The 24,297-nt window shown below is 35.5% G+C and overlaps 1 protein-coding gene across 4 annotated transcripts in view; it reads right to left on the reverse strand.

Moving 5' to 3' along the window:
* Pcdh19 (protocadherin 19) overlaps nucleotides 1-24,297 on the reverse strand; it is a 138,360-nt gene that overhangs the window by 33,217 nt on the left and 80,846 nt on the right. For 2 of the 4 annotated variants that reach the window (XM_005406929.2, XM_005406928.2), the window contains one exon: nucleotides 22,248-22,420. In XM_005406929.2, coding sequence (XP_005406986.1) covers nucleotides 22,248-22,420 — 173 coding nt within the window. Of the gene's footprint in view, nucleotides 1-6,115; nucleotides 6,278-22,247; nucleotides 22,421-24,297 lie in introns of those variants that run through there. The other 2 variants (XM_013505862.1, XM_005406930.2) reach the window with 2 other exon arrangements.

Here is a 24,297-nt window from a genome sequence, read left to right on the forward strand (position 1 = left end):
CCCTTACAAATGGGAGGAGGTAGCCCTTTCATGAAAACAATGAAAATTTTCTGCTTATCCAATAGTCAAGAAGAAAGATAAGAATACCCTGCAGTCATATAATATTTTGAGGAAACACAAACTTTCTTCTGATATGTGCCCTGTCTTATAGTAAATTATGTCACCTGAAGCATCTGGAAAATGGAGTGGGTGAGACCTGCCTTGCGAGCAAATATGAGTGGATAGCATCTGTTGTTTGATAGTGTGCAGAAAAATCAACTGACTGACCCTTGTACATTGAGTATATCTTCTATTCATTGCAGTATGCTATGAGTTGTGAGAGAAGAAGAAAAAAGTAGTAATGAAGGCACCTCTACTACACAGAGAAAAGCCATAAAAATCTTCAATAAAAACTCAACCACACTTAGGGGTGGTGGCTCACACCTGTAATCCCAACACTCTGGGAGGCTGATGCTGGAAGATAAGTTTGAGCTTAGCCTGGGCAACTCAGCAGTTTAGCAAGACCCTATCTTAAAGTTTTAAAAAGGGTTAGAGGCAAGTAACTCAATGGAAAGGTCCTGAGTTCAAGTCCCAATACCTCCAAAAATTGTCTAAATCATGACAACTAATCAAAAGTGTTTATTCAATCTCATTGGAAACATCTCTGTTCTCTATAAAAACATACTAATGAATGAAAAGTTGTCCCTAAAAGGAAAGAGGGTATAAGTAAGCTTAGTTGGAAATGAGAGAGTTGGAGGAAAAATTAAATAAAGAGCATAAAGGAAAAAGTGTGTACATGGTAGGGAAGAGGAAGGAAGAGAGTTTAGTTGAAACTAACTGGCCCCATAGAACACAGGATATTTGGGTTTGTGTTTTAGAGTTTAAGAAAAGATGAAATGTGAGAGCTGTTATATGTTTACCAAGGAGGAAGGGACAGTTATCAATTAGGAACAGCCACCTTATTTAGGAAATGATAAATGAGCTGATAATTAAGTCCAATGTACCCTTAAGACTATTTGGTCCTTAATACTAGGGTTAAAAGCCCGTCCCTTGGTAGAACTTCACTAGTTCTTAGTTTTAACTCTATTTTTTTAGGTAGACAAGTAGCATGCTATTTTAGCTTGATTCTCACCCCAAGTTTTATGACATTGCCATTGAGCAGTGTCCAAGGAAAAAATGCCAAAGGGAGGAAATTAAGATGAAAGAGCAATTACCCCTCAAAGCAAGCATACCATACCATCTGTTAACTTGAATATGGTACTCAATACAGACCCACTGGCAAATGGTTATGTGCTCAGGTCTGAAAAGGTTGTACCCAAGACCCAAACACAGAACAAAGGAAACTCTGAAGTTGAAGGGTCTTAACAATTATCAACTCCCACATTCTGAATTTTTTTAAAAAATAGAAAAAATGCAAATTAGCATGATATAAACTCTATACATAGATGTAGAAGAATGCCACATAGAGATTAGGGCACACTAAAAATCAAGAAAAGGTACTTATAGGACTTACACTTTACCCAAGACTTTAAAGTCAGAAATAGACGTAGGTAGGTAAAAGAGGGAAAGAGAAAACAAAGAAGGGCTCATCAGCCTCATGCCAATATAATACTGGGTACCAAGTGTAGAATTGGTACTATAATGTTTTACATGCATTTTCTCCATTAATCCTTATAACCTCCTCATAAAGCAACTAAAACCAGTTCCTCTCATTCTGCAGATGGGAAGCCTAAAGACTCGAGAGTCAAGTAACTTCCTTCTACTCACATAGCTATGAATTTGCAGAATATATTGAGGACCTAAAACCCCTGACTCTCAGGTCAGTGGCCTGCAGCTAAGGTAGATCATACTGAGCTGAAAGTGCCCCAATCAACAGGCCAAGGAGAAAAAGGACACCAAAAAAGCTACCTATCAGGTTCACAATTATATTGTACTATTGAAAGGTACTGTACACATATAAATATCACTGTTTATAGATCCTGACAACATTGTTCATAATTGCACCTATAAGTATATGAATTGAGATTTTAGGATGTTAGTGATTTAACCAAGACTGTATAATGAACAAAGGACAGAGTAAAAATGAAAATTTTTAGTTCCCATCGGGCTACATGACATTGAATTATATTAGGGATTAAAATGATTTTAGTATTTTGCATATAACACATGGATTTAGATTATAGGAAGGCAAATACAGTGTTCTTCCAGTTAAAATGAATGGAATGTTATGTTTGAGCTGTGAAAAAAAAGAAAGCATATTTTCACTGTGAATCTGTTTTTTTTCAATAAAATAGTGCTATCTTGGGGTTATAAGTTCTTTTCGTATATCCGTAGTGGCGCACAGCTCTATGTATGTGCATGTGTAACCCTCCCTGCTCTCCACTTCAGTGTGGACAAACACAAACCTGTAATAAGGTCCTGCATAAACCAAAACATTTTATGCCACAAAACGAGAAAATGTCAGCTAGATTCAACATCTGCTAACCAGTGAAGGTGAACTACCTAACTTACATTAATATAAGACCAACAACTATAAAAGGGCAAGGGTAAAAAATGTTTTCATTTATCAACTGTGTATATAACTGGCTCTCTCCTGGGATTTATCTAGATAAAAATTTATAAGATGATGTGAATAAGGTTTTTATCAATCATTAACAAATCCATTTTATCCATTATAAAAAAAGCCAGAAATCCACAGGCACATAACTTCCCATCATTTCTCAGATGACAGTGTCCCCATAGACCTGCTGGGAGCTCATTCATATGGCAAGGAGATATGACCTTTCAGGTAGGAGCTGGACATTTTTCAGTCTATTGTTAGCAGAAAAGAATAGAAAAGATCCTTTACAAGGTGACTTTTTAGAGTAAAACTAGAAATGAATAATGAATCTTCTCATTTTTTAAATGAAAGTCTAGGCAGGAAGGGGAACAAAATAAAAGAGTCAAAATTGTCTGCCATCCATTAGCCATTTAAGAGTAGTGAGACAAGAGATGGAGAGCAGCAAAGATCAACAAGGACCCTGGAGTTTGAGGCATGCATTTTTGACATAAGGAAAAAAAACCAAAGTCAACACCACCAGTACAAAATAAAATAAAAAAAAAAAACCAGAGCTTTGCATTCTTCACCACAAGTACTCAAGAATATGTATGTATTATAATTTAGATGAGCACAGACCTTTGGTGACTAACATAAAATTTCTCAAACTGGAATCTGGGCTAATTCAGAAAAGTGATTTGGTGGTGCAAGTACCTTTGTCACATCTGAACATTTCATAATGAGTAAATCAAGTGACAATTACCCATGCATTTTCCTTTGGAAATTGATAGTGCTGGGCAAACCCGTTGACCTCCACTTTCTGTGCACTTATCTCCTATAAAACTCTTAACCTTCAATATTCTAGAAAGCATCTTTTATTGTTTATATCCAGATGTCCTAAGAGTCACATGTACTCGTATGCAGAGCTTTTGGAAAGTGATTGAACTATAGGGTGGTAGAGCTGACTTGCTTTAAGGACGTGGGTTCATCAGCATGTGACTTAGAAGAATATACTTCCCTCCCAGACTCCTCCCTTCACTCTCTGCATCTTTGAGCAGCTATCCTCTGCAATGCCCACTTGCTATATTATTTCTTCTTCGAAGCTCATTTTCCATGAACTGAAATGTGAGCCAAAATAAATCTCTCATCCTTTAAATTGTGGGTGGCAATTATTGGGTCTCAGCAACAAGAAAGTGACTTAAGACACTATCCTCCCCACATCACCAGACTTGTACACAATCTAATAGTAGTAACTTTCAGCTTCATGTCAATTTGAGAAATGTATTACCTCCACTTGTGATCTGCTTGAAGTCTGAACTATGATTATAAATTGAAAAGCCTTACTTTAGTTTAAGGAGATCACAGATAGCAGTTAGTAGATGAAAGCCTTTGGTGGTAGGGCCTTTGAAATCATACTAAGTGCATATTTCAATGATTCAATCTACTTTCTATGTTTTGAACACTCACCATGTTCAAAAGAAATATATGTTCCAGGAAGTGTATATGGTAAATGTTTCACCTGGGTTGTCTCATAAGTAAGACGTAAGAATGATGTAAGATGTAAGAATGAAAGATTGCAGGGCTTTTGGAAAGTGACTGAAATATAGGGATGGTAGAGCTGACTTGCTGATAAATAATTTAGATTATTATTCCCATTTTGCAAATGAGAAAACTGAGATTTCAAATAAAAAGTACCTACACCAGGGAGACAATATAATGTTTACACATGTGCGTCCGATTTATTTCACTTATGATTATAGTCTCTAGTTGCATCCATTTACCTATGAAAGCCTCGAATTTATCTTTTTTAATAGCTGAGTAATACTCTATTGTATAAAAATACCACAACATTTTTATCCATTCCTCAGTGGATGGGCACCTGGGTTGTTTCCAAGATTTAGCTATGAAAAATTGTGCTGCTATAAACATGGGTGCATATATATCGCTGTGGTACGATGTCTTTAAATCTTCTGGGAAAATACTCAGAAGGGGAAAGAAATTGCTCAAAGGAAGGAATGACTGGGATGAGGGAAAGAAGAAAACAGAAAGAAGGAAGGCAAAATACAAATATATATATATATATATATATATATATATATATATGAATAGCTGCAATGACTGTATTGCTGATGTCTGATGGTGTATTGAAATGAACAGTTAATGTGCACAATTCTGATCAACTTTGCAAGCTTGTGTCTGGTGGTCTGAGCAACCGATTTGAAGGTAACAGTATGCAATGGAATTACAATGGTGAACTCTTACCATCGTGTCTAGTGAAACTCTGTATTATCTCTAATGTTTTATCGAAGAATTATTTTCTTATTCTCTTTAATGGTTTGAGCAATCTTTCATTCTTACATCTGGTAATCTGAGCAATGTAGTTGAGGATAGCGATATGCAATGCAACAACCAGTGTTGATTTGTATTAGTTTGTCTTGAGACCCTGTATCACTTTGAATGTTCTTGCTTTGATTTGTTTATGTTCGTGATACTGGTATGCTGCTACTGTTCTATTTGTTTGTTTGTTTGTTTCTCGTGTACTACTATCTTTAAAATAAAAAATAAAGCCTTAAAATACAAATAAAAAGTACCTTTACTGAAGACAATAGTCACTAAATTGCAAAGATAAGCATGGATCTTAGATTTGTGTCATTCCAAAATATGTACTTTTGGCCACTGTGATGTTCTATTTGCCTTTGGGTTTACAGGCAAATTAACAATGCCAATCTTAAAGATAATGGAGTAGTGTAGAAATAATTGTACTGACTCTATAGAAGTGACTCATATTAGTTAGCATGTGAACAGATAGAACATTCTCTGTTAAACTCTAATGGTAAACAGAATTCTCAAGTTTACTTATGAGGATTAGTTCAATAGTACATATTAAAGATGATCTAAATTTTACCCGTGTCCCAGCCAATCTTAGTCTTAACCATATATGTTTCTGTTTCACTTATATCTTGTCAGTTCCTTATAACTTCCTGAACATTTATTAATGTACTAAAATTCAGACTTAATTCTCAGTTTACATAGCTACCATTCTACTGATTTTTTGGGAGTTCTCTTCCACGGGCTTGCCATAAGAGATAAAGTATATAACACGTGTTACCCATCACAATGATCTCAGGGATATTTAGGACTTTAAAGTATGTTGATGACAGTGGAAACTAGATGCTGAAAAGGTTCGCAGTAATGCTGGAAGTGTGATACTAGGTTCTGTGTGTGAATTCCTGGTATAAGTATTTTAATCTCTGAAGGATTCTAGATGATTAATATTACACTTCTGGAAGAAGTACTCCTTTTCTAAATCAAATAAAACAATGTGCAGCTTTGCAAATCTCATTTATTTTACAGCCAATTCCTCACTGAGTAATTTTGTCCCCTAGGATTACATAAATCATTTTAAGGTAATTTTTATTTAGAATAAATGAGAAAGAAATAAGGTGCTAACAGGTGCTATAGACAGATAAACAAAAGCATGAGATGAACACATGGATGCAACATGCTCTGAAAATTTATAATCCTCTTTGTAGGATAAAACACCTTGGCAGTGTAAAAACTATCAAATAGAGTACAATGGGAAACTATGGCAGCAAAGAATGTTCTTTCTTCATCTTTATCACACAGAGTTACATTTAAATCTACAGTTTGAACGTTGGATGAGCCCATTTGGTAGTCCATCATTTTAAGCTGAACAGCATCTCAATTTCGAAGACATTCCCTCCTCCCCACAGTACAACACTTATTTCTTCATTCATCTTCCTGCAGAGGAAAAGTGAAACACATCTTTAACCTCTCTTTTCTTTCTTTTTTTGAGTCAGGATTGAATTAGGTAGGTCAAGCTGGCCACGAACTCACTATGTATCCCAGGTTGGCCCCAAACTCATGGTGATCTTCCTGCCTCAGACCCCTCAGTGCTGGGATTATAGGTGTATAACACTATGCCTGGATCTCTAACCCCTCCTATGAAATCAGAAGGAATTCAGTTCAGTGTAGAAGGCAAATAGGCAATATGGCCAACAGGGCTGCAGCCTGGGAATTGGGTATTTTAAGACCATCAACACATAACCTTGGGAAGTATCTGCCACCCATTCAGTAACACTGGAAGGTGAGGAACACTATAAATTACAGAAACTACAGAAGCAATTGTTTCTGGCATTATAATTACTGTGACATTACAGATTAATCATTATAGATTAACTATCCATTACTTAATGGCAAATCAGTCATTTTCCTTCATGAGGGAAAATACTACCCTAACAGATGCCTTAGTCTGTATTTCTTTGAAAACTTTATTTGACAGAAACTGATCTTTTTTTTTCTCCTTTGGGTACCAGGAATTTTATTTGAAACCAAAGATCCAGGACAGATAGTTTTATGGGTCTGTAATTAACAACACAAAGAAAACACCAAAAGGTTAACAAAAGATGGTTAGTTTGGAACAGTGGTTTCCTGGTGCCAGCTCCAGTGGCTCAGTCTGTTTGCAGACTCATTAGCTGCAGAGACTGATTATCAGCTGAATTCAGAATGTGGTCACTCCCTGAATTAGCAGAAGGCTAGTGATTCAATATGTACCTACTTTGCAGCTAAACAGGGACCAACAATAGGGTAATATTTTCTGCAGTCAGAAAAGGAAAGTTTCCTTTGCCTTCAATTTCAGTCGACATCAAATATAAATCTGAAAATGTTTAGTGAAGCTCAGAAAAGGTATAATGAAACCTGCCAGGTCAACAGTTGGCACAAAGGCCTGACCATATATGCTTAAAATTCACTTTGTGCATAGACACTTTATTTCTGAGTTCTCATTTTGCCATTGAGCAGAATCATCCAGTGTAGGAAAATTCAGTGTTAACAGAGTACACAAAAAACCCCTCAACTGTTCTAAAATGTGCAGTTTAATAGGCATTGAGTCAAGCAAAAAAATTTGCACTTTAGCTTCAATCTGGACTTTACCTTCTATTTGTGTTCTGAGATTAATAGCATTCTTAATCCTTTTAGCCATCAATTTTTCTTCCAGAAAAAAGTGGAATGGATGTTTATATGGACTACAACAGTTCTTTGAATTAAAAGGACTAAATTTTCTGACTAGTGATTATAATAATAGAAGTCCCCCAGGTTTAAAATAGTTTACTTTTGTGTATGAATGATGGGTAAGCTTCTGCATCTGACTTGATTTGGTTTATCAACAGTGTACAACCTGACTCTTACAAGCTGGAGGCATTTTTTGTTTCAATACACTGATTTTTAAATTAAATTAAAATCAAAATCATTCTTTTGGTTCACCTCCCAGATTAGAGCAACTGACAGCCTCATTAATGATTAAAAACAGCAGGTGGTGATGCCTTGGAACACTCTGACCAGTCTAAATATGTTGGAACCCAACATATTCTAAATATGTTGGAAAAGATGAATGCATTCATCTTTTCCACATACTAAAGGGGAATGATTCTGTTATTTACACAGGTTGGTGACTCTATACTGACAGAAAGAAGTGTGAAGAAAACAAATTACCCAGTGTCTAAAAGAAAGGGAGAGTACATATGCTTAGAGATGAACAAAGTGGGCCCACAGAAGTTGAAAAATATATTTCTGAGTTTGAATTTGCAAATTCACACCTTGCTGCAATCAATTAAATTTCTAAATTTTTCTGGGTACATAGAGCAGTGCATCCTTACACGTATCTATTTTAAAAAGAAGCAACTTTCTAAGTCATGCTTTTACTCAAACCAGAATATTGTTAAGCAACTGCACTGTTAAAGTCTAGATACTACACCAAAATTTAGAAAAGTGTTTGGGCTTTGCTCATTACAGTAGGGACAAATTAAACTTCTTAGGGTTCTAAGTCTAGTCACAGTAAAAAAAATCTTTCTGTTAAACTAAGACAAGAACCTAAAGAGTATCATTTGCAATTAAAGGGGATATTGCTAAAGTTAAGAAGAGCTAAATTCACAACAAAATAATCTTGTCTACTATTTCATACATAATAGTTTGTTTTCTTGTTGTGAAGGACAGCAGAATAGAACTATCATTCCTCATTACAAGGTCCACTAAAAGACAAAGTATCACTCAAGGCCACTTCAATGTGGTACTGTGAATGCAGCCACAAAGGGCTCATTTTCTGATAAACGCTTCTTGGCCCTTTTGCATTCTATGCCTTTCAAATCACCTCTGCTACACAGTGTCTTGCACATATCTCCAACCACATAGTAGCAATGTGATATAAATATTGTTAGCAAATTTCAGTGTTCAATAAAAAACCTAAAATCCTATAATACCCTGTTCATGCTGTTACCTGTCCACACCTATCTAGCTCCAAAATAATTCTAGAGATTATTTCATCAATAAATTCTTTATCCCTAACTGGGACAAACTGCTTTATTCCCTCCACATGGCAGAATGATTGGACTGAGGAACCCCATTCTGCATACTTGCAAAGGAGTCTGTTTTGCCTATCTACAATGAGTTTTAAAAAGCCATTTAAGACCTAAACTCAGATTATGTAAGACCTTTTAAAATATCTCTAGAAGAACCTAAGTTTAAGTCCCTGGTAGTTGGTGGGTTTTTTTGTTTTTGTTTTTTTCTGGGATGGAGTTTTTATTGAGGGAAAGCTTTGTAGAAAAAGAAATCAAAAAAACTTCCTTGTGGAAAAGTGAATGTATCTAATAAACTTCCTTTGGCCAAAAGTGTACTGACAATGAGCCATCTGGTAAACATAAAGATTAAAATACCTGGGGGAAAGCATGTTTGCTAATGACAAAAAGCATCTGAGATAAGAGAAGAAAGTTATCTCATAAGTATTTTGCTCACACAATAAAGAAATAATGTACAATTTCATATTCTTTAATTTGTTTCTTAAAGCATGACTTGACTTAATTCTCCATATTTATTTCATAATAAAGGGGCTAAAGGATAAACAATTTGAAAAGTACTCCATAAATATTTAAATGTCATGTTTACATTCAGGTCTTTCCATCCTGATGGTATTTACTTATGATTCATAATCATCTTATAGTAAGACAGAAATAATGTGGCATAGAAAAAAAGACTCAAGATAACAATCTTGATATGTCAATGGGAATTTTGAGCATGAGAATTAGTGCCCATATGATATGGCCTCATAAAACAACTTGATTTCATTCTCATCTGTTACTCTACTGGCAGTGTTCCCATTTACCATGGCCCACAGACTTAGGTTTTACATGAAGCAGCATGGAAGTAGTCACCTAGAAAATAACCCATAGAGCGCATTATTTTATCTAGCATAGCATGTGAAGGCCTGGTTTCCACTATCCCGCCAACATCTTCCCATTACATCAAAGTATTACTTTTCATGAATTTTATTTTCCACCTCCAATAACATTAATTTCTTCACTGACCCTATGTAATCTATTCTATACTGGACTATTTATGCCCTTGGGCCATAAACTCCTAATGTGCTTTCTTTATATAGCTTTTATCTTCCAATTCTTTTCAAGTGCTTAGAAACATAGAAATTGTTAGTATCAACTAGTCAAGGAAGCCTGTGGCACTTATTGTTTTGATGAATGATGATTTCCTTACCACGAGTAATAATTAGTAAGTTTTATAATGATGCTGAATATGAGACCACTAAAACTTCCAAGTGGATTAAAAAGATGTGTGTGTGTGTGTGTGTGTGTGTGTGTGTGTGTATACAATAGTATTTCTACTTGAAAGTAGATGTTATTATTCCTTTTGTTCTTCATGGAGAAACTGGTGGTAAACTGTCCTAAAATAATTCTCTACCCCAAAGACCCATACCAAATTAATGTTAGTGAATAACTGCTAATAGCATGGCTGTTTCCATTAGTTAAAAACAAGTTTTTATTCCAGTGACTGTAATGGACATAAGATGTATATATTGCTTTGAACAGAGTTCAACAATGTAGTTGAAGTAAACCTCTTTTCCTACTGGTACAACTATGCCTGAGTGAGAAATGATAAAGTTTCTGGGTATCAAGGAAAGGGGAGACTACACCGCAAACCACACTTAGTGTCTCTAATCCATAAAAGAAACTGGAAATTAACCCACCATCCTACAGTGAAATTAATCAATGTGAGCAAAAAATCCAACTTCAGAGCAGGTGGATTAAAAAAAATGATTACCAATCGGTTATTATTCAAATGGGGACTTGAAGAAGATTTTTGTATTATTTTCATTGAAAATAAGATCTTAATTGTAGTAGTTTTTACATATAGTTTTCCTTTAATGACACAATATTAAATTTTTTAATGTCTCAATCTCTATTCTTGTTTTTCTTAATTAGAAAGAATTATTCATTTTATCATTGAAATGAACTCGGCCATCTCAGTAAGCCCCAGATAAGTCAAACATAATAACCTCTATAATCACTAGCAGCAGTAGTTGACAAATTCAGTTCCCAGAGCCACACATAATTGGCCTTGAAAAATATTATTGAATGAATGAATAATATGTGTCTGTGTATGTAGTGTTCTTGCATGCTATTAGAATGCCATAATACTTGAGGCAGGATGAAATCAACTAACAGTTACATACATAGAAACACTGTATACATATCCCTATGTTGAAGTAATTATACAGTTCACTGGTTAAATTTGCAAGTTGGTGAAGACATTTTAAAAGATTATATATGAACAAAACTGGGGGAGAAATGACCACATGAATTGCAAAATAGTATATGTAGCCTCAGAGATGCTAATTTGGATCCAGGAAGATCTAATCAATTTCTCTGCAGAAGTGAAGATAAAACTTTTTGACAGCCAATGCTATTCCGATGAAATGGAATTTTCAATTACTCTATGAACATCTGGTCCATGCTCTCATTTTTGGAACCTAGCAGCACACTACTTTGCAATGTCACAAAATATTGTCCACTGAGAACTTCCTATTTTGCCAAGAGATTAATTTAAATGAGTGTTTGGAAATTTAGTGAGATGTGAGTGAGTCAGGGGGATAGAAAGAGGATAAAGAAAGGATTGTTCAGGCACTGAATCATAATTTCATCAAAAGCCTAGAGAAAATGAAATTGCAAATTGTTGGTAGAATGTTGAAAGTGAAAACATCTTAATCCACTTGTGGTCGACATTAGACCATTAGTAGAATGCAGACTACATAACATTTTCATGACTAATTTGTAGCAGAAATTGCATTAAGCATAAGTCAAGTTCTTCAAATACATGTTTTAAGAAGCAAAAATGTTGAAGGATATTTAGATGATGAGACTGGTTAATAAACAAATTTAATAAAGTGCAGAAGAGCCTACTCTTCCAGAAATAAAACAATCTTTTTACATTTGGGTATATTTGAACGTGAAAGATAGATAAATGTTGTTGAAAATTTATGTACATTGTTTCCAGTTGGTATCAATCAGTGTGGGAGAATAATCAATTCAGTGTTGTAATGAATTCGAAATTGAGTGCGTATTAGAGCCATTAGCTTTTCAGCTGATGAACTTATAATCACAAATTAATATCATAAGAAAGGAGAACGAATGTGACTTGAGACAAATTAGTTGGGTTTGAGAATAGTATACAGTTCTAGAATATGATCCCCATAAACCTGAACTTCATAGAAAGATTACATATTAAAGTAAGCATAATAGGATCACAAATAGCCATCCAAAGAATTGAAAAGTAGCCAGAAATTTACTAATCCTAGCATTACTCAGTGCCGAGATAACACAGATAGCAAGAGATTCAAAGCAGGTGAGACACTCAGTTATACAACAAATCCATGAATCTCGGATTTCTGACCACCCTGCTTGCCAACTGCTCTTTTAAATTGCTTGAAGGAATTAGATAAGGCCAACATTTTTTCCCTAGAAAAAGGTGATGCATTTACCATGTAAGTTCAAGAAAGGAATGCACTAGCTAAGAAATTTTATTGTGACTCCCAAACTCAGCACAAAATTTCCTCAGGAAACAAATCAGGTGGCAAACTTGCTAAAAGTGACAACACTTATTTGTTATCAAGGTACTCTGAGAGCTATTCAGAAATAACGTATCAAATAGTAGCATTTGACTGTAAAAAGCCAAAGTTAAAGAATTTTCCAAATGATTCCATTATGGCTTAGTAGAGGCAACACTGTTTGTAGGATTATCAGAAGATGCACACTGGAAAGTGTAGGTACTCTGAAAAAGGTGTGGGGTGATTACCCAAATACATATGAAGATAACATGAAGGAGAAGCCCACCAGATTCCACATCAGGGATATTTAGAAAGGGAAGCTGGGCCATTCCTCAATCCTAGCACTACTTACACCCCAGGTCCTGTGAATATTCTATCTAACGCCTTGAGGGAAGAAGGAAAAAATTACATTGGCTGGGCTGCTACAATTGGCATCAAACCTAGCAACCATAATAAAGTGCCCATCTGCTTTAATTCCTTTATCACTGGGACAGGAAGCAGGTGAGATATTCACAGATTAGGACACTAGAGAAACTGACAGCCAAAGCATCATTCAGAAGGCTGTGACTAAGTAAGAACTCATGTGATTTTGGGAAAGAAAGAAAGAAGGGCATGGTCTGGGTTAAGGCCCAAGAACCAGATTCTGGAAGAGTCATGGCTCAGTGCCTCACAAGCATGGGCAGACAGAGCCACCAGTAATGTAGTGGAGGAGAAACAACAGTGCAGCAGTGTCCAAGAAGACACTCTTCTACCACTACCCCAAACAAGGGTGAATTCTCTGCCCACAAGATGTCCTGCCCCTTGGCTACCATTTAGATATAGCAGAAGTGGATGTCTACATGGGAACCCTACCACTGGTAGCCAAAAGATGCTGAGCTCTGTGAGCACTAAATCTCTTCAAAATTCATGGGGGAAGTAAAGACTGTCAATGACAAAGAGATTTTAAAGAAAATGGTGATCACAAAACCAGCACTGCTGAAAGTACTCAAAAGAATCCTAGAAAGAGACAGAAAGGTCAAAATTAGCCAAGAGCCCTAAGGAAAGAATATATCTAACTGGATGAGGATGTAAACGAAGGAAAAAGCAATCAGCAATGAAAGAAATAATGCAATGACAGAAGTAACCACACTTTTCCATAATAACTCTCAATGTAAATGTTCTTAACTCCCCAATAAAGACATAAACAGAAATATTGAATCAAAAAATGAAAACCAACTATTTATTATGTATAAGAGACACATTTCTTCCACAAAGAAACACACAGACTGAAAGTGGAAAGAGGTAAAATGATACTCCATGAAACGGGAGCCAATAAGCAAGTAGGTATAGCTATCCTATTTTCAAAAAAGTGGAGTTCGGGTCAACACTGATCAGAAGACACAAGGAATGTCTGTCAGTGCATACTGTCAATATGAAGAGATAAAAATTGTAAATATGTATGCATGAAATGCTGGAACACCCAACCTCATGAAACAAATACTTTTGGAAATAGAAGGTCAAGTAGATATCAATCATAGTGGGGGATTTCAGTAACCCACCCTCACACATGGTCAGATCAACCAGAATAAACAAACAAACAAAACAAAAAAAGAAATATCATAGTTGAACAACACCATTTAACCAATGGATTTAATAGGCATCTATTGAGTGTTTCATACAACAAAAATAGAATACAGATTTTTCTCTTCAGCATGCAGAGCATTGTCTGAAGAAGATTATAATTTAAGTCACAAAGCATGCTTAAATACCAAAGATTTGAAATAATCTCCCGAAGGGTATTGGACTCTAATGCAAAAACTTCAGAAATAAACAGCAACATAAACTATGCAAACATATGGAATCAAATAATACACTCAAGAAAAATAAATGTGTCATAGGAGAAAGTATGGAGAAATTAAGAAGTCCCTGGACTCAAACAAAAATGAAAGCACAACCTAGCAAATCCTTTGTGACACAATGACAGCAATTATAAGAGAGAAATTTATGGCCGTGAATACCCACATTAGCAAAATAAGTCCAAATAACCTAACGGTACATTTCAACCACCTAGAAAAACAAGAGCAATTCAAATCTAAGGAATCTGAAAAGATCAGAGCAGAAATTCATGAAATTGAGACTAACAAAAACAACTTGAGGCATTTTTAGGTAATGGATGTACCTAGAGATCATAATCTTAGGTGAAATAAATGAGACACATAAGTTTAAATCTCATACTGTTTCTCTTGTGAGAAAAACCCAAAATATAAATAAGAAGCAAAAGGGAGGATAGATGTTAGCAAATAGGAAGAACTTTTTCAAGTGAGAAAGGGAATAAGAGATGAGGGAGAGGGATGGAAGGACAGAAAAAGGCATATAAAGGAAAAAGGAGATGAAGAAAAAAATGGAAATAGAACTTTACCAAATGGAGAAGGGAAAAGACTTGGAAGGAGGGGAGAGGAAGCGGACAAAGGAAGGGATAAGACATGTTATATACCTGTACAAATTCCTCAAGATGAGTGTGATCATTGTGTACTTCAAACACGTATTAATAACAAATAAATAGATTCTCAAAAAATACAGAGGATCAACAAATTAAAGAAAGAGTTGATTCTTTGAAATGACAAACAAATTGATAAAACCTTAGATATACTTGCCAAAAAGGACAAATATTTATATCAATGCAAGTGTAAAACAGAAAAGGGGAAAACCACAAACAATACTACCAAAATACAGAGGATTATAAGAAACTACATAGAACAATTATATTTCCATAAATTTGAAACTCTAGAAAAAAATGATTAAATTTTTAGAAACACATGAATTGCAAAAAACCTAAGGATATAAAAACTCTAGACAGATTAATAATAGGAAATGAAATTGAAGAAGAACAAAAAATAAAAACATACTGTGTTGGTTAATATTCTCTCATTGCTGAGACCAAGTACCTGATAACAAAAATTATGGAAGGAATGGTTTATTTTGGCTCACAGCTTTTTGGAGGTTTCAGTCCATAATCAACTGGCTCCAAAGCAAGGTATCGTGGCAGAGGGGCAGCAGTTCTTGGTGGTGGAAGACAGAAAAGCCACAAGAGCAAGGGAGAGAAACCCTCTTTTCTTCCCTTATATTCTAAGCAGGCTACCACACCCTTGAGTGGGTTCAGCACTCACACCTTCTCCCTGCCCTCCTCTTGCAAAGGATAAGGATATTTACAATTGAGGATGCTGTCCCCCTGCTGAGTCACTTAGTTAAACTTCTAAACTTCTCAAGTTGACACAATGTATCAACCATTACACCTACCAACTGAGAAAGTCTCAGGAACCAATAGATTCACCTCTGAAGTTTGCCAGAACCTCAGGGAAGAATCAATGCCAATATTCTTCAAATTCCTCCATGAAATTAAAAAAGAAAGAACACTACAAAATTTATTGCTTCAGGATAGCACTACCCTGATAGAAAAACTGCACAAGGACTCAACAAATGTCACCAAGAACAAATGCTGGAGGGGCTCTGTGGAAAAAGGAACCCTTCTCCACTGTTGGTGGGAGTGCAGACTGGTGCAACCACTGTTGAAAACAATGTGGAGATTCTTCAAATAATTAGGACTAAAGGTTCATTTTGACCCTGCTAGTTCTCTTCATGATATCTTCCCAAAGGAATTTAAAGCATCATACCACACTAACATATGCACACTCATGTTTATAGCGGCACAGTTTGTAATAGCTAAATCTTGGAAATACTCCAAATGCCCATCAACCAGTGAATAGGCAAAGAAGATGTGGGGTGTTTTAAACAATGTTGTATTACTCTGCCATAAAGAAGGATAAATTTAGACATTGCTAGCCAAATGAATACACCTGAAATCATACTCATAAATGAAATGAATTGAACACACATGTTCAAATACTGCATGGTTTCTCTGGTATGAGAAACTGAATAGGCAAATAAGGACCAAAATGTGTAATAGATATTGTGAAATAGGAAGAAAATGTTCAAATGGGAAGAGAAACTAGAGAAGGGGAGGGGGAAAGGAAGGAAGGGAATAGTAAAAAAGAGAGGACAATGAAAAAATAGAAACCGAGCTTTTGTAAATAAGGAGGGGGAGAAGAATTGAAGAAAGAGGAGACAAATGAATAGAAAGGAAGAATCAAGATAGGTACAGGTACAAATTCCTGATGATGAATGTGATCATTATGTATATCTAAAATGTACAAATAAAATTAACAAAATATTTAAAGATTTAAAATAAAAACAAAGGCCAATATCCATCACGAATATGTGCAAAAATCCTCAACAAGATACTTGTACAGAGAATTCAACAAACAGATCATTAAAAATATCATATATCATGACCAAGTCAGCTTCATTCCAGGGAAGTCAACATATGTAAATTAGTAAAAGTAGTATACCACATAAACAGAAATAAGGGTAAAAATCACATGTTCATTTCAATATATGTAGATAAAGTCCTTGACAAAGTTCAACACTTTGTTATGATTTAGAAATTCCTGATGAAAATAGGTATAGAAGGACATTACTTTAAATTGACAAAAGGTATTTATGACAAACCCACTGTCAATATAATAGTAAATGGGGAAAATATAAAAGCATACCCTCTAGAATGAGGACCAAGATTAGAGCGTCCACCCTCACCAATTATGTTCTTTAATTTCACTACAGAAATCAAGCAAGAAAAAGAAATAAAAAGGATAAATACAGGAAAGGAAGAAATCAAATCATCATTATTTGCAGATGGCTTGAGCATTTACATAGAAAAATGAAACTCCACAGAAGACCCTTAGAACTAATAAACAAACTCAGCAGTGTGGCAGAATACAAACTGAACGCACACAAATCAATAGTGTTCCTGAAACACCGATAATGAATCCACCATGAAAGAAATAAGGAAAATGATCACATTCATAAAAGCCTCAAAATTTGAATACCTAGGAATTAACTTGAACAAGAAAGTGAAAGACCTCTATATTGAAAGCCATAGTAGTCTAAAACAGACTGAAGAAGACATTAGAACATGGAAAGACAGCCCTAGTTCTTGGAGGGACAGAATCAACATTGGCAAAATGACCATAATACCAAAATTTATATGTAGAACTAAAGCCATTTTAATCAAAATACAGTAAGGATTTTTCACAGAACTAGAAAAATCAATCCTAAAATTTGTATCTAACTAGAAGAGATTCAAAATGCTGAAAACAATCCTGAATAACAAGGGCAAAACAAGAGGTATTATAATTCTGTACATCTGGTTACACTACAATGCAACAGTAATAAAAGCAGCATGTTAATGGTACAAAAATGGACATGTTGAACTCTAGCATAGAATAGAGGGTGCAGAAACAACATCGAGCACCCTCAGCCTTGGATATCTGATAAGGGACCAGCAATATACGCTGGAGAAAATATAGCCTCTTGAACAAATTATGCTATGAAAATTGGTTGTCCACATGCATAAGAATGAATCTATACCTACATTTCTCACCCTGTGCCAAAAGAAAATCAAACTAGATTGAAGACCTAGATACAAAAACAGAAACATTGAAATTTTTCTCCACTGCTGCAACAAAAATTTGGCAAAACTCTCAGACATAGGTAGACACAAGGACTTTTGGAGAAAATCCTCAATTGCACAAGATATAATACCAAGAAACAACAAATGGGATTATACCAAATTAAAAACATTTGCAAAGCAAAAGTGATGAGATAACCTATAAAATGAAAAACACATTTGTCAGCTATTCCTCAAACAAATGACTAATATCTAGATTATTTAAAGAACTCAAAAATATTAGAGCCCTCACCTGGTGAGGCTGAAGCAGGAAAACTGCAGCAAGTTCAAGACCAACCTGCGTTATACAGTCAGTTGAAGGCAAGCATGAACTACAAAGTAGCATTCTTTCTCAAGACAATAAAAAGTTAGACTCAAAAATAAAAGCCAATAAATAAATGGGTAATTCAAATGAATAGAAACTTCTCAAAAGCAGAAGTGGAAATGACTAAGTTCATGCAAAACTGTTACACATGTTTAGCTATTACAGAAATGGAAATCAAAGCAACACAGCGAGTCTAACTTACCACAGTAAGAATAGTTATCATTAAGAATCCAAAATACAACAAATGCTGGTGATATTATAAGGGAATAGTATACTCAGCCATAAAGAAGGGAAATTTCATTTGTATGAAAATGAATAGATCTTGACAATAATATTAAATGAAATAAATCAGACACAGAAGGTTAAATATCACTTGGTTGGTCTTATATCCAAGACATAATTTAAAGAGCAAATAAAAGAGATAAAAGGTAGGAGACATTGAGATACACTCAGTTGAGATGGGAAGGACATTTGAGAAACAGGGAGAGGAGAGGACAGGATGGGGGAAGGGCAGGAAAATGATCAAGATGTGATATGTATACTTAACAATTCCCCAAGAAAAATGTAACCATTATGTATTACAAATATGTCTTAATAAACAAACTTTTTCTATCACTTTTTCTGGGAGGGCATGACATGAAACAAAGTACCAGGAACAATCTGAGACATTTTAATTCATGGACATAGTGGATGACAAATAAATTTCTATTTCGATGGGGTGGCAAAGAGGAATTTCAGTTCAGTCAATTCCTCAACCTATTAACCTGATTATAGACATGGTAAGAGAGATACCAGGATTGATAATGATCCAGAAAGCAGATTCTTATTCCCTCCTACATCCACCATGACCCCATTGCCCATTGTGTTTGGTTGGGGAGTCAAAATACAAATCAGCTGCATACAATGGCCCAGTTCTGTAAATCAAGCACTCTCAGAGGCTGAGGCAAGGTTATAAATTGCAAAATAACCCGGACAAATTAGCAACACACCATCTCAAAATAAAATATAAAAAGGTCTGGGGAAACAGCTCAGTGCAAAGGCCATGGGTCAATGCCTCATACTGAAAAAAGTCCAAATTCTCCAGTTAAGTAACACATGAGTTTCCTCCTGTATATTCTCCTTTTTCATTGACTACAGAGATTCTAGATTCCAATTCCTAGGACAGTTCTCAAAGAAGAATCATGAAAATTAAGACACTTGGCCCTTACTCAAGTTAGAAAGCAACCTTGTTTTCATACTAAGCATTCATCTGCTATAGCAGAATTATAAGAACAAATCCCAAGGAAACTTTTGGATATTTGAAGAAGCACATTGGCTAAGTGTCTCTCAGAAAGCAGGAGCAAAACTAGTCTATACCTGTATTTCAACTACTGGCAACAGAGTACAGTGTCATTGAACAGAATATTCTTGCTCAGGAGAAACATTAACAGATACTAAGTTATGGGGCTGGGGATTTAGCTTAGCGGCACAGTGCCTGCCTGGCAAGCACAAGGTCATGGGTTTGATTCCCGGTACCGGAAAAAAAAAAAAAAAAAAACAAACAACCAGATACTAAGTTATATTTATTTGAAAATCCTAAAATTTCCCCATAATTTATACACTTACATATGTGCAAAGAAAACTGGAATACTAATATGCAAATTAGCAATATTATAGGGAGAACTAGACATGAAATCCAAAATGATCCAAGCTTCTCAATGCAATGATGTAAGACACATTCTACTGCATACATCTGGTCAACACTGGAGGGGTTTCCCAGAACCAAAGGAAAACTCAGAACCAGAGTTTAGCCTAAGAAGTTCAATACTGGTCATGCACGGTGGATTCACTAAATGACTGTCTTTCAACCACTGTGCCTTAAGATCACTCGGTATGAGATCACTCTTTATGTAAATATGGGTTTATGATTGTAAATGCTATAAAATATTTAGTGTCAAAATAGTTTTTATTTTTGAGATAGTAGTAATCAACCCAAGATAATTAGTGACACTCTGTGGCACAAACCTAGAGTTGATTTGGGACACACAATTATGAATCTACAAAAGCTTTAAAACGAGCGCGAGGGATATCACAACGTAGAGAATGATGTGTAAACAAGACCAAAATTCGCTTCATGTCTCAATTTTAGTCACTTTCTCAACTTGAAAAGAACCAATCCAAGGATTGGCTTAATATGTAGCTACTGCTGGAATACAATGAAGATACGTGTAAATTGAAAATGAGAAACAACATGTAAAGGCGTTGCCAAAATGGAACACTGCTTCTGTCTGTTCATTTGTGTATATGTGTATGCATATGTGAAATCATCATCCTAGATGTAGAAAGGCTCTCACTGTCACATATTTGCTTTAGAATACTCCCATTATAGTGCAATCTACACAGCATATACTACACCCCCTTTTAAGAAACACTCCAAAAATCTAGCTACAGTCCACTGATATTGTTTTCCTAGAGAAATATAATAAAAAATTAAAACAGATATTCTTCTAACCAGACATAAAGTGAGAATTAATTATGACTATCTTCTTTACTGAAGTGTTTTCACTTTAGAAAGCATCTAACTAAAATCTTCTCTGATATAAATTAAAAACCTTTTTTTGAGACATAAAACTAGTAAATAATACATATCAGTCTGCATCCTGTGACATACCGCTAATCCTTTGAGAATTAAATTGTCTTTGTTTCAGTATAAATGTTTAATTCTTTTCATCCTTAGTCATAGTTAGTTTTCCCAGAGAGTATATTATCTCTGTAGATGTCACCACTCACCAATTGGCAGCAGTGCACAATTGGTAGTGACCTCTGTACATTATAGACTTTGACACTTGGGTCTGTTGAGGAGGGAATGAATTAGACAATTCAATAGAATCTACAGTGATTAATATTTTTCCTGTGGAAAACATTTTGCTTTGTGAATCATGCACTTTTGATTCATTTACAAAACCCAAACAAAACCACTTAGTGATGTTTACAGTAAAATGAAACAGTTGAAGACCAGGATATAATCACCATATTTTGTTTTCTCATCTTGAAGACTTTTAGCAGTAGGGTTTCCAGCCGAGTTTGAGTCTAGCTTCCTCAAGACATAATCAAGCATTCTGAAGCTTTACTGAGCCTACATACCAAGTTGAACTCTTATTTCTTAATTGGAAAGGACAGGCTGTTGGCATAGCATATTTGCATCAGTAAAATATTGAAAGTGACATTTATTCCCAACTCCATCTCAACATTCTGTCTTAGCTGAATTCTACTTATGCCTTTATACTCTGGTTTATGCCTAGCACAATTTTAAATAGTGCTTCTTGCTGAAACATTAAGGCTGAGTTCAGAAAAACAGATTCTCCTTCATATATGAGGATGCCACTTCTGATATGTGCTTTGAAGTGTTGTTCACATTAGCTGAATATTTGAGCTCCCATATGACCAATAGCATGGATTTGTTGGAAGCTAGAAGGGCTTGGAATAGACAAAATGACACAATATAGGACGTTTGGTGCTTTGTATATTCAGTAAAGAAAACACAAGCTGTGATCAGAGGACAAAGACTCTCTCTGGGTAAAGCTAACCAGCCTGATAGAAAAATAAAACCTATCCCTGTTGTCTCTTTGGAACTGTGTTCCATGTAGCTCAACTGATCAACTGAATTCATTCACTAAAGCAAAAACAGGCATTTATTCCTGCTGAGAAATCATCCACTCATTTCCTATGTGTTCAGTGCAGTTATTTTTAAAGAGAGTAAAATGGCCATACTTTCAACACTCCTAAAGGATCCACATGGGGAGGAAGAAGAATATGGCTGGGCGTTCTGACATCTGAAAAGCCTGTAGATGCTGCTGAGGTGTGAATACAGTGAACACGTTCACGATGCACTCGTGACAGTAAAGTAGTACGGTGTACCTGCAAAACTTCTGCATTATTTGGAATTTACTGTTGCAACTTACAATAAGCCAACCCTTACCATGATCGGGCATCTGAGATCCCATGGAGGTTACACTGGTATTCAGCACATCGTTAACAGCAGTATCGCAATACAGGCTCCTCTGGACATCATGTTCACTGTCAGTCTGGTCACTCTCCTCATGTCCACTATCCTTCAGGCTGTTTCCTTCAAGGTCTTTGAAGGTAGAGCTGCTGAGGTGAAGAAAAAATGTTAATGCACAACCATGATAGATATGATTTTTTAATATTGTTGGTAGGAATGTATACTAGTACAACCATTACAGAACTGAATGTGGAGATTTATCAGAGAACTAAAAGTAGAAATTCCATTTGACCCAGCTATTCCACTTCTAGGTATTTTCCTCAAAAAGTTAAAGACCTTATAGTACAGTGAGTGATACATGCATGCAACCATTTATGGCAGCACAATTTATAATAGATAAATCCTTGAAGTAGCTGTATATCCATCAACAGATGAATGGATAAAGACAATGTGATATCTATTTATGATGAAATACTACTCAGATATAAAGAAGGGTAAATTAGAGACATCTGTAGGAAAATGCATATGCCTGGAAATAGCTGGCAAACAAGTAGCCTATCTAAGACCAAACTCAGGTAGTCTGGAGTTCCGGAGCCTAGAACCTTAACTACTATGTATGTTGCCTTTCTAAAAATGTCTACTAATCAACCCTAAAAAACAAAGCTGGCAGAAACTGCGGTAATACAACTAAAGTAGGGAGGAGTATCAGGGTTGGAAAACCAAGGTCAGTTTAACTGAAAAAGGCAGAGGAATGAATTAAAGAAAAAAAAAAAAGAGAGGCAGGGGTTGAGAAGAGGGAGCCTTGGTATATGAAAGATGTGACAGCTAATTTTAAGCGTCAGCTGACTGGTTCAAAGGAAGCCCAGATAGCTAGTTAAGCATTATCTTGAGAGTGTATCTGTGAAGATGTTTTGAGAACAGATTAGTATTTGAACTGCAGACTTGAGTAAGGCCTCTGACTCTCCTCTGTGTAGGCAAATGTCACTTAATCTATTGAAAGCTTAATTACAATAAAAATAAAGCAGAAAGTTGAATGTGCTGCCTGCCAAATGCTTGAGTTGGGACGTCCATATTCTCCTGCATTCAGTGGCCCTAATTCTTAGTCCTACAGACCCAGACTAGAATTGATACCATTGGTTCTCTGGTTCTACATCACCAACTCTTCTCACCATCCAGCTTGCAGATGGCAGAGCACAGAAGTTCTTAGCTTGTGTAATTGCATGAATTACTAGCTTATAATGAATCTATTGCTAGATATATGGAAAAGCAAATACCTATGGTGGCTCTGTTTATCTGGAGAACTCTGACTAAGGCAGAAGGTAAGATGGAAGCGAGAACCAAACACACAAGCTTAAATATCACATAATTTCTCTTATATGAGAAACCCAGAGTAAAAATAAAAGGCAAATAAAAGACAGAACATATGAGTTAGGGGAATAATACACTTCATGGGGAATGGAATCAAGAGAAGGAGGATAGGGAAGGGAGGGAAAAGATAAGGGTTTTTTTTAAAAAAAAAAAAAAAAAAGGACTTGGAATGTATTATGTGCAGGTACCACCTTCCCTCAAGAATTGCAAACATTATGTGCTGAAAACATGTACACAAACAGGAGGGTAACAAGAGATGGAGGGAGAGAAAATGGAGGGAAAGGAAAAGAGATTTTAAAAAGGAATTAAGATGTGTTATGTACATGTACCAATTTCCCACAAGAAATGTAAACATTATGAACTACATAAATGGACTAATAAACTAAGTTTTTTTTAAAAAAATTAAAAAGTGAGAGCCAGAGAATAAGCATTAATATAACTGTGGGTATAGTTATACTAAGAACATAGAAACTTTCTGCTTAAGAGATTTATGAGTAAAAATTTCCTTACATTTATTAAATCAGTCCACTACACAATGCACTAAGAATACTACCCAAGAACTCCACAATATTTCTCACAGAATAGAGAATAATACACCCATGGGGAACCAATCAGCTGCTATAAAACTCTGTATGTAGGGGCTGGGGATTTAGCTCAG

Source organism: Chinchilla lanigera, unplaced genomic scaffold, assembly GCF_000276665.1.
Source record: "Chinchilla lanigera isolate Chin_1 unplaced genomic scaffold, ChiLan1.0 scaffold00102, whole genome shotgun sequence".
NCBI lineage: Eukaryota > Metazoa > Chordata > Mammalia > Rodentia > Chinchillidae > Chinchilla > Chinchilla lanigera.